At 31.5% G+C, this 12,762-nt stretch overlaps 1 protein-coding gene across 5 annotated transcripts in view; it reads left to right on the top strand.

Moving 5' to 3' along the window:
* The first annotated feature begins 2,048 nt into the window (after nucleotides 1-2,048).
* The window catches only part of LOC106477203 (probable E3 ubiquitin-protein ligase bre1), a 38,984-nt gene continuing 28,270 nt past the window's right edge, over nucleotides 2,049-12,762 (top strand). For 2 of the 5 annotated variants that reach the window (XM_013937806.2, XM_022381433.1), the window contains exons 1-2: nucleotides 3,198-3,256; nucleotides 10,905-10,993. In XM_013937806.2, coding sequence (XP_013793260.1) covers nucleotides 10,919-10,993 — 75 coding nt within the window. In that variant the 5' untranslated portion in view covers nucleotides 3,198-3,256; nucleotides 10,905-10,918. Of the gene's footprint in view, nucleotides 2,064-3,197; nucleotides 3,257-3,373; nucleotides 3,579-10,904; nucleotides 10,994-12,762 lie in introns of those variants that run through there. The other 3 variants (XM_022381431.1, XM_013937819.2, XM_022381432.1) reach the window with 3 other exon arrangements.

The raw sequence follows: 12,762 nt of genomic DNA on the forward strand, positions 1-12,762 counted from the left end.
TGTTATTGTAAATTGTATTGTTGTGTATATATTAAAACGTATTTAGCGTTAAAAAGAAAAATGTGTGTATCAATCTTGTTGGCAAATATCATAAACTGACTATATATATCAGCTTTTACTTAACTGCTAAATCCAAAGTACAATTTAACAACTAAATTTAGTTATCGGTTAACTCGGTTTCAGACCATTCGAAATTCCAATAAGTAACAAACTCTTCAATCTCTTATCTGCTATATTAGTTGTAATGTGATTTTTGATCAGTTTTAACTTGACAAAGCTTCTTTCACAGCTGGCTGTCTTTATAACTTTGTAAAGTTCAGTTAAAAGCCATAAATAGATGTTCTGCAAACTCATCGACTGCTCCAAATGTCGTACCTGAATTCTTATTCATTCTCTTAGCTTGCCTCATTTCCACTTGTATGTCTCCAAGATTCTACCTATAATGGACTGCAAGAGGTTTAATAGTCTCATAATTGAGCAATTTTTCAGATTGGGTGTCAATTGCTGACAGGGAGAGGAACATTTTTAAATTTTCCACATTAAATCTTTTGTTTAATTCACCAAGAAAACTACCAATGGTAGGAAACAAGATGGCTCGTTTTGTATAAATGAATCTCATATGTCGGATCTTCAGTACATCGGCGCTTCTCGCTTGGTCCACCTGTCTTCTTGACAGATTCATCACCCTGGGAATCCTGTGATTTATGCAGGTTTTTGAAAAAAAAATTCCAATATCCATTTTCTCAAATGTAAGACTTGATGTGTCTGCACATGTATGCAGAATACCAACTTCATGTAACAATTGACAACAGTAAAATGTATCGTTTAAAGTTATCCACGACCTCTATACATAGAAAATTGAAGAAAAACATCGCAACAAGTAATGAGACAAAAAGTAAAAGCGCGGAAGATAATTTGGTACATAACAAGCCCATGCTGTCACAACTGTTTACAGCAAAACCGGTCTGAAGACCTTATTTATCAACGTTTCTGAGAAAGAGAGGCCTAGGACTCTTTTTAATCCTTTTGCGGGGGACAGTATGATATTGTCATCGCTCAGGCAAAGCATAATATTTGTAGCATACAATCTTCATTAGTTACAGAGCTATCAAATGGAAAATCATACCCCTCTTGCCACACCCACTTTTCATAACTTGCTGATAGTTTTCTCTGACTTTTAATCCTATGTTATGTATAACCAATAGAAAATCAAAGATTCTGCCTTTGAAATGGCGTGTTATTATACTTTCTTTTTTCTCAATAGACAATATGTAGTTTCAGTTTTAGTTTTACTTTTGTTCCCACAACACACATATCAACCAGATTTGATTAATTTCTAACGACGTTTGTGGGATAGTCAGAAAGCCAGAAAAATGGTGGTAGTTATGGGACAAATTCTGCTTTCTACATGTTATTATTATGTGTTCTTTCGAGCATTATTTAATTAAGTAAATAATTATTTAGTGCAATAGTATCATTAATATAGAAAGTAGGGTTAAAAGGAATACCTATTATTGTAGGATATATCTGGTTGACTTCTAGCATACAAGAAAAAAAACATCCCGTAAAATGGTTGTGGGCGTGCGAACGTGTTTTCTTGTCATACACATTACATTTGCTCTATGTAAGTAAGATTAAATTTCTGGGGTCAAATTGAGGGAAGAAAAAATTTGGGTGGGAAAATGTCCCCCCTTTACCCCCGCCACTGAATGTCTACCACAAATACTTCTTTTGGCTAGAAGCATGAAACGTGATAAATAGCATTAAAAATCGAGAAAAGTATTGGTAATGAAAATGAGCTACGGTACCATAGCTATTGGCTATTTCGTAATCTAACGAAAGGTTTTTAGAATATATGTAATATTTATTTACTTAAAAGATAATCAAATCTGTTTGTTTCGAATTTCACGCAAAGCTACACGAAAGCTATCTGCGCTAGCCGTCTCTAAGTTAGCAGTGAAAGACAAGAGGAAAGGCAGCTAGTCATCACTACCCCTCGTCAACTCTTGGGCTACTCTTTTACCAACGAATAGGGGGATTCACCATCACCTTATAACAATCAAGTAAGAGATAAAATACAGGTAATAAACAATCTCATCTAATGGTATAGATACATATTTGCACATGAATTTTATAATCTGAAGTACACTTCCAAATTGCAAAATGTAGGGTTTTCGTTGCTACGAAATAAAACTGATAAACTCTTATAATATTGTTGCGTCAGCGAGTCACATGACTACAGTGACGCAACGTTTCTAGAATTATCATGTACTTTGGCGAATGCTCTAGTATTTACTAGTAGGGTAGGCTGGTATATATAAGAGGGAAAACGTGACGCGAGAGGGTAAGGTAATGTGTGTATAGACAGTGTGTAATTGATCTGCAGTCAGAAGTATTATTGACGTTCGTTGATATAGCGTTGTTTTAGCGCGATTGTTGAAGTTGAGTGTATCGGTAAAGTTATATTCGGAAAGAATAAACCAGTTTTATTAAGTAAAGACTTGTGTCGTTAAAATTTCGTCGGAACAAAGTTACGGAAAATTAATTAACGCACGGAGACGTAACAATATAATTTATGATACTGAGATTCGCGTGTTCGATAATTTTACAAAGGCTACAAAGTTGATGTTTTTATTTTGTTTTATTAATTTATTATTTATGGGCGATGTCTTGGTAACACATGTATATATATATATAATAGTACTGTCTTTTGTATGTTCATATAACTTCTTCGAAGGGTGTAGATGGATCTTCACTAAAATTGGTATGGAGGTTCATTAGGTACATGCGGGGGGTACATACAAATTGTCAGTTTTGCTATTTTTTATGGGTGTTTTTGCGTTTTTATCACTACTTCGCTCCCTGCAGATGGATCTTCACCTAATTTGTTACGGAGGTTCATTAAGTTAATGGGGAGATATATAAAAATTTTCATTTTTACATTTTGTGTTTTGCGGTTTTATGGGCGTTTTTGCAACTTTTCATGTCCGAAGATAACCTTTCATTAATCATAAATTTACATAACTCCCGTCCAGAGGACGGGTAGTCCAGCTAGGTTAAAATATAATTCTTTATTAATGAATGTGATGTGGGTTTTTATGGTTACTGTTAATTTCCAACAAAGAATTCGTGCAGATTATGTTATAATGTTCCTATTACAATGTAATAACTTTAAAAGTGGAGTTGAACGCAATTTCAGTTTTGCAGGTGGCGTTTTCATATAATAGACTGTATGATACTCCATGTTTATAGCTTGGTATTGAATTATAATATATTAAATAAGAAATTATACTTTTTCGAAAATTCTATTAGCTTAATTTAACCTGATTATCGCTTGTATGTTACAAATTACACGATCATGTGAAATAATAGTGTATCCGTCATGAAGTAATTTTTGTATTAAGTTGGTTTAACTTTTGAGTTTTATCCTAAAAGTAAAACTTGAAAAGTTACGCTGTTAGTATTACAGCAATACACAACATAATTGTAATGTAATACAATACTGGGCGTAGTGACAGTAAAATGTAATAGGAAAACAGTGTGATGTTTGTGATTATTAATATTGGGACTGTAAAAGTGTAAGTTAAAGCTTTAAAAAGTTTAGTGTCAAGTTGGAAGTTAGTATTAGTAGAAGTAGTTGCCTGGATCTAGTAGTAGTTTAATAATTAACATGTACAGTATCCTACAAATATTATTAGTAGTGAAGTTGTTCTGTTGGTGGTTGAATATAATTCTCCAATTTTTTTAACTCTTGATTGGTAAAGCAAGATGAGTATTTAAAGTATTTTAATATTACACACTTAAATAAACATTGTGAACCATTAATTAGTACATTGAAATATTACAAAGCTACTTAGAACTTAATTAATTCTTATTGTAAGGTTATTATAAAATCCACTTTGTTCAAAAATCATGTGTAATTATTTATTATATGGTATTTGCCCAACACTATGAGAGGATGTTTTGAACATTCTCATGCATAGTCGGTGAAAATATCAGACAATAAATTTCAAAAGTTTTATTTGGCCATCAGGTAGATATGTCATTGTTTAATTATTGAAATATCATAAACTGTCACCTTGGAATAGAACTAAGGATATAGACTTATTTGAAAGGTTTCAGAGGAGGGCTACTAGAATGATTTTGGATATGAAAGAGTGATCAGTTATGGGAATAAGTTAAGATCTCTTTAATTTATTTTCTGTTTAGAAAAAATGGAAAAAGGTAATATTGAAATTTAAAAAAATTAGTTTAGGATAAATGCCTCTGATTTATTTGTGCATGATTTTGAAGATAAGTATATAGAATGAATTGCCATCAGCAGTAATTGAAGCTAGCACCTTACCAGACTAAATTGAGGGAGTCAGTGATTTCATAAAAAAATAAAATATAGTTTAATTTTAAATTTTTGAGGGGGGAGGGTTGCATGGACAGCTTTGAAAGACTAAATAGTCCCTTGTTTGTATGTTATTTTGAAATGTACCTAGTTTATAACTGTGTTTCTCCACACTTTTAGTACCAGATACTGGCTCGTTACCTCCCTAAACCATCTCTGACTGCAAAAATACAAGTACAGCAATAAATTATTACAATTTACACATTAATATTCTGTCAGTTTTTGTGAAATCCCATGGACAAGCAAGGTAGTTGTGATGAACAGGTGTTCGTCCATGAACCTGTGGTTGGGAAACATTGATTTACAATATGGTAGTTGAGAAGGATTTGGTCATATACCTCTCTAGTTGAGAAGCACACTGAAAATTTGGAGGGAAAAACATTTCAATGTTGTTATTTGAAAGACTGTAGGGCCCCTACTGAATATGTGGTTGTAGTAAGTTAAACAACCAGAGTTCTGAAAGCCTTTTTAAGAAATTTTATTCTTAGTGTAAAGGTGTTCTTGAATTATAAATTATATAAACATTTCAGGCCTATTGTGAAACATGCTTAGTTTGAGTTTCATTATTATATAAAGAATATTGGTTTACAGTAACACTTGCAATATAATTAAACATCACAGAAAAGATTGGTAATCTATCTGAATGTCCAATGAGTATCAAATTAGCATAAAGGAAGTCTGTATTGACATAATGCTACAAAAACTTTTGATTCCTGATATTTGATTGCCAGCCAATAAACATGTTTTGGCAAGTATGCTCTTGGCTGGCAAGATATGGCTGAGACAGTTGATGTTGAAAGTTTCCATAGGCTTTAAATACTTTTACATTACACAGAAAAAACAGTGGGATTAGTTTACCTCCAGAGCATTGTAAACATTAGATTGTACAGAAAACTGTATTTTGTTTGTCTAAAATACACAAAATTGAATCAAGTTTTCTTGGGGCAAGACCTCACTTGGTTAAATTATTTATTTCTGACTTTTAAGCATCAAATATGTGGCAACACCTGTTGAAGGGGATGATTCAGATGGATAGGATTTTGAATAAACTGTCTGCAGGAGCTCTGAGTTATAAAATGATACAGTTTGAAACAGAAACTTTAATATTAGGGTAAAGGTGTGGAATTCATATCACCAGATGTCCAAGACAACAAGTTTTTACCATTTGCTTTTTTTTTTCACTTAATTGTTTCTGTTGTTAGAAAAACACTCCAGGTAATTTCTATGAAGCCACACAAGTTCCTGAAAATTCTCAACTGTGGAAGTGTAGTACATACACATGAATATGTAGAAAAGCATATCACTAAACCTCAAACCACAACTTTACACACAAATTAACATATCCATTTAATTCACAAACTTTCAGTCTATCACACACAGTAACAAATGTATCTAAAATAATACAATAATATTATTACATTCTTTTATCTACAGTAATAGGCCAGTAAAGTTTTGACTTTGAGCCCCAGAAAGAATGTATGACATAATAAAAGTCACAAAAAATTTAAACTGTTTTATGCATGCACATATATTAAACACCATTTAAGTTTGTGGCAGCATTCATATAAGCCATAATTTTATTATCAGTTCTGCATGGAGTATTCTACATATTGCACTGTAAAATCATAATGACTAAGTATTAAAAAGCACAAAATACATGAAAGAACATAACGTATGAAGATCTTAGATGCAAAATTCAGTATATACCATTCCCAAGAAAATTGAGCTGCTAGTGATGTGATGATGGATATGCAACGTGACTAAAAAGGAGCATAGATATATTTGTCCAAAAATAAAATAATTTTCTACAGCTACATAAATAATAGATTTTTTTAGGCTTGCTTATAATGGTTTGTAATGAAGTTACTTAATAAGCAACTCACATCTTTCGTAACATTTTTGTGAAAGCTACAGAAAGTAATGGTTTTCTCAAAATGTTAAAATTGGATGTGCAGCATTTTTGCACCTGAGTCATTTCTATATATATTTATTACCAGAGGTCCACAAAATATGGCTTGGGATCAAATTTAAGAGTTTCTGCATCTCAATTTAATAAAAAAATTTGTTAAATAGTCTTTAGAGCTAGTAAGAAAATGCAAAGGGCTTAAAAATATTTTGGCCCTGAAGATTATTAATACTCACATTCATCATGTTTATCTACTAATAAAATCTCACAGCTGGTAACAGACAATGAATGCAGCACAAAAAATCTTTAGTTTCAGTGTTTCATATCTTCTGAATAAGACACTTCTTAAAATATATTTATGTATTGTCACTTTACTAACTTAAAAATCATGTTGTGCCATGTCTGCAAAATACCACATATAATGTAGATATGATAAATATAGAAATCATGTAAACAATTGGGTTATTGGTGCATTTTATCACATTTTCTTGGTGTCTGAACCCTAGAATTTGCTGGTTGCTTTTCACCATTAGATAAAAGCAAAGTCATAAAAGTTATATTTTACTTTCTTGTATGTGTATTGTGGGACAGAAAGTGAGCAAAGAGATTTTTTTCTTGCAGTTTGTCCCATGGACAACAATTTTTTAACATTTTTTTTTCAAAAATTTCACACCCTTGATTACAGTTAATACATATCAGTGTAAGTTTTATAAATCCAAATTTATTCTATGAAATAATTACTTTTTTTTAGAGTTACAAACATGTGACATAATTTGCTTTAATAGTTAACGTGTAGTTTGTGTGTGAGTTGTTACACTAAAATATCAACCTGTTAGTTAGGTATAAGATTATTAGGGGATGTGATTAGCATAAATTTGATACGTCTTTGTTTTGTTGATTGGAGTGGTGACTTCTCAGACTGGATGGCCTTTGGTGAGCTTGTTTAATCTTGTGGTATACAACTACTGATTTTTAGTTTTTAGAAGCTATCATCCATCCACTGCTGAGTGTAAAGTGATTTAGAATATCTAAAACAAATGTTGTAACGTCATTCAATGTAAGAATAAAGGGGATTGTTGTTTTTGGTAATTATATTTCAGAACATAAGAGAAAATAAGGTGATAAAAAGCCATTTGTCTCATCAAGTCACCACTTGTCCACATAAATTATATATGAATATATGTTGTTTTATGTGACATCATTCTTGAATTAAGTTGAAAATGTATGTTAGTATGAATATTAGGGAAGTCCTTATTTGCAGGTAAAATTTCAAATTAAAAATTGTAAAGCTCTCTCTCTCTAATTTTGTTCCACTGTACAAAATAAATATTAAATGTCAAACTTCATCCATTTTGAACCATATTTAGAGATTGCTTAATGAGGTTGAAGTTTTAGACTCCAGTGGCTTGATTCAGTATGTACTGTGTGATGTAAAAACGTATTTGTTATGTATTATAAATGATTTAATTAAAGTATATTATTATTTTATTGCATCTACAACCCTGTAATCTCATAATTGTTATTGTTTCTTTTTCACTGTTAAGAAAGCATTTTTATGATCCTGCACAACTTGAAAGAAGAATTGTTTTTGTTCTTCTTTCTTTCTTTGTTATGATGGAATTATACTCCTCAATAAGGGCCACAACCTATTCAGCATTGTCATTTACCATATTCAAATGTTGAATTGCTCGTATTTCCTCCTTTGACTCGGGGTCGTAATCCAGATGCAATTTCTTATCACCTGAATTTGTGATCAAATCTTCAGTTGACATGTCTTCACAATTCCTGATATTCAACTGGATGCACATTGGAGGTTCATCCATGTCTTCCTTCTGATTTAGTTCCTTTACCATTGCTTCTGCACATCATGACCAAGGCTATGAGCTGTAGCAGTAAGGCCAAATGTTGCCTTTCCGTCACTCAATTTGGCCCTGTCCATAGCTGCTGCTAAATCTGGAGTGATAATATTTCATCTTGTCCTCTTTTTAGATTCAGAAGGTGATAATTCTTCAATTGCTCCTCTATCCTCATCACTGTTATTGGTACATTATCCACTAATATCATTATCACTGCTCTGGGATGATCCCCAATAACTGACAGTTTCATTCAAGGTCTGCTGTTACTACTCTGTATGCCATTTCCTGGCCATACTTACTACACTTTTTTTTTCTCAGACCTTGATTCTTTTCAAGAAAGGACCTTATCTACCTGGCCTATGCACCCATGATGTTCTCTTTTCCTCTGAGCAAGAAGAAAGTCCTTGTCTTCTGAGATCTTGATGAGGATCAGGGTATTTATATGAGTGATGTCCAAATGATCATCCAGGTTATTGACAAACTTTCCTTCATTAGCTCACTGTGTTTCAGTTTTCTATTTCAAATGTTTCTTTGCCAACTTTTAAAAAGCTTCTTCAGTTTGATAATGGTATGATGTTCTGGATTAATTTGAGCCTTATTCTAAAAAGCTGCTGTGTCTGTTATCACAAGATTTGAGCTTTCACGAACTCTCTTCTTTACTTTTTTGTGATGGTAGAAAAACACACACAGCACTTTCCTGTTTGAAGGTAATTGGCTTCTTGTTAGTTCAGTTTCTTTTAAACCAAGTACCAAAGTAGTCTTACTTATTATTGCAGTATCCATTTGCAATGATAAGCCAATACAGTATCAGCTGAAATGATACATAAGAATCTGCTTAAATGCTTATATACCCTCATAGAAATTCTAGAAACTGCTGTCATGTCATACAGATTACACAGAAGTAAAAAATGACAGTATGGCTTATTTGTATGTGGAATGTTCTTGAACATTTTGAATAATTTGAAATGCTTTGAAATATTCCAGAATATGCAGATATAATACAAGCTACAATATCAACTACTTTGAGCAACTCCTAAATGTTATTCAGTATAGATAACATTTGGTGCAAATTACTTATTTATGTATTGGAATAAATTGAGGGGGTAAGAGTGTTGTAAATCAAAGCTTCAAAAATAAGGACCACCCTAATTAACATTATAGAAGTGAAATTTTAGAGTAAAATCAACTTAGAATGAGTTCATGAGTATATCTTTGCACTACAGTACATCTCTTGTGGCCATGATGACAGATTATACTCATCTTAACATTTGAATACAACAAGAGTCTTGTTGACCCATTGCAGCTGTCCCGTCAATGAATTCAACAGCCCTTATCATTTAAATCTTTATTAAACATTCCCTAAAATTTAATGTATCCACCACAATTGAAGGCAACCCATTTCAAAGGACAACCATCCTGGTAGAAAAGTAAAACTATCATAGTTGAAGATGTCTCTTACCCTGTCATAACTGATATCTTTGTCATACCATTAGGTAAGGAAAGATATGATGCATCAACACTGTCAATTCCCATAATAATCTTGAACATCCCAATCATATCCCTATAATTCTTCATTTTTTTAGCAAAGACAATTTCAGAGATCTGAACCTGTCCTTATATGACAGTTTTTTCACACCATTTTAGGTTACATTGAATCCTTTCCAACAATCCAATATCCTTTTTAAGATAAGGAGCCAAAGAATGATAACAATATTCCAAATGTGGCCTAATCAGTGACCTGTACAATGAATTCTAACCTATTTAGACTTATATTCAGTATTTCTGTAAATATAACTTAAAAATCTTACTTGCCCAACCACTAGCAACACCAAACTGCTTGGAGGGCTTAAGAGACTGATCAACCAAAACACCAAAATCCTTTTCTTCCATAACAATGTTAAGGTATTCCAGTCAAAATTATACTTATAATTTAGATTATGATAACCCACATGCATTACCTTGCATTTAATATAATTGAAAGCCATCTGCCATTTGTTTGCCCAACTCACCAAATAATCTAAATACTTATGTAAAGCAGCAACATCCATCTGAAAACCAGAAACACCCAACACTTTAATATTGTCAACAAATTTATGCAGTTTATTGATGTTAATTTGTACATTTGAAACCAACTGTTTTTCATATACTCTTTTAGATTACTTAATGTCCTATTTGACCAACTCTTTATAATCCTCTTCCATCGTAGCAGTCAAATTAACTTCTTACTGAAAGCATCACCAAAAATGTAATCAATTTTAACTTATCACTCACTAGTAAATCTTAAGGAAGACAGTATCTGCTGGGGTAGAAGTGAAGCTAGTTAAATGGATTGCGAGTTTTTTGGGTGGTAGAAGAAAGAAAGTTGTTATTAATGGAGTAAAATCACAGTAGATTAATGTTACTAGTGATGTATCTCAATGGGCCCTTTGCTATTTCTCATTTTCCTGATTACATTGATAATGGAATAACCAAAAAAATTGGTTAAGCTTGCACACATCAAATTAATGAGTATTCCAAATTATACTGAAGATGCTGTAGTTTGGCAAAGAGATTTGACTACTTGGTGAGTTGAGATAACATCTGGCAGATGCCTTTTAAATGAAAAAAAAACAAACATATTAAAACATTTTTTTGCTATTCATGTTCATTTTATTTCAAAATTAGTCATACTTTTGTAGTAAATGTGATATTTTATAAAGTAATATACTTTATATAATTATAGATATTTGATTGGAAATTTTCCAAGATATAGATGGTGAAATGGCAACTGAAAATAGTGATTCAGAGAGTGTCAATGGATGGACACTTTTATCAACTGTGAAAGATGGACAAGAGGTAAATTAAGGAAAGTTCTTTTTTATGATTTCCCCTTCATCCATTGGAACAAATAGACTAGTAATTATTTGTATTATTACTCTTTAAAAACATGAAATAAATTATCCTGGTAACTTTAGTTTGGTTACATTTAGAATAGCACGATATATTCATTAAATTCAGGTACAAAAGTTGTTACTTCCAGCGGTTGTACATCAAGGTTTGGAGAGTTGCTTTTCTTTGCTAATACCTCTTAATTTGTTTAATATAACGTTTTACATTGTATAACATAAAAAAATGTTTAATAATTTAAAACATTTTAACATGTATTTCAGTTTCTGCACTTCACAAAGTGTCATTGTATTTTGATCCTGAAATGTCTTAAAATTCCATAAAACCTGAGCTCATACTATAGCAGTTAAACAAAAATTGTAAGAAGTTATGCTCTTAGAAACTCAAATGTATTATGTATTGTTGAATTTAAAGATTTTTGTATTTTTTAATACAGTATTAACAGAACAGAAGTTTACAATTTTTCTTAATTTTTTCATGTTATACCAAGTAAGAGTAATTTAGTAACATAAGTTATACCAAGTAAGAGTAATTTAGTTATCTTCAAATTCTTATTACATGTGTGCACATCAGATCTATAACCACTCAATTTTGATGTACTTGTATAATGATAATTCAACTTCATATTTCATCTTTTATCAAATTAAATGTTTTCATGTTGTGTAAACTTAGAATTCCCTCAGGGTATGTTGTGTTTTATCTTGATTAATATATATACACACACACACACACACAGATATTAAGTATTGAAAATTCAGCATAAATACAAAGCAGTTAAATATTTCAAAACATATGTATGTGAGTGTGTATGTGTATACTAGTATAGAGAAAAGTCCCTCATTTCCTCTCATTTTGCTTATCAGCAAGTACAAATATTACACTATACATGGAAGAGCTAACTTTATTAAGTATAAAGTGACGTGTCATACACTCTAGTAGTTTATCTTGCTGTTAAGTGTTGAAGTTGATAACTGCATACATGAGTGTGTGTGTTGTATATATTTTAAACTAACATAATTGCAGAGTTCTGGCCAGTCTGAAATCATAAACAGTAAAGTAACATATTCAAAAGTAGGATTGTTTGTATTAAGTATGCGTGAGAAGTGAATGTGAAAAAAAATCCACAAAGTGTCAAAAAATGGTAATTTTTGTACCTTTTTAAAAACTTGTTTAAAATTAGTAATGCATTTTTCAAAATTATCTTTTTAACATTCACTAAATTTGTTAACTAGATTTCATCATTGGATTGAAAATGGTTAAAAAATTAAATGGATCATTAGAATGTGTAAAGACATTTTTTTACTTGCTGTTAATCTTGCCCTTATGTGACAGATTGTATGCCATACTATAATGGTTAATATAAATTAACTATTGTGAATGACAGTAAGTTGGCACATAAATGTATATACTGGTACTGATGTACCATACAGTGTATATGTACTTAATTTTCCTGTAGGCCTAACCCCAACACACACACACACACACGTGAAGGATATATAAATTTTTAATGTAAACAGCTCAAGTATATTTAGTATCACCTAACTTATTTAGACAAATTTAACTCATTTTTATACATTATAATATATACAATGTATATTAATAAGAGTTTTTAAACAGAATCATAAATGTTTATGTAAAAAGGCCAGAGGAGAGAAACTTAAATTGCAGTTTACATAGTACGTGTGCTAGAACCAGACAAAACCTGGGCATTCTTGATG

This window comes from Limulus polyphemus, unplaced genomic scaffold, assembly GCF_000517525.1.
Source record: "Limulus polyphemus unplaced genomic scaffold, Limulus_polyphemus-2.1.2 Scaffold163, whole genome shotgun sequence".
Taxonomy (NCBI): domain Eukaryota; kingdom Metazoa; phylum Arthropoda; class Merostomata; order Xiphosura; family Limulidae; genus Limulus; species Limulus polyphemus.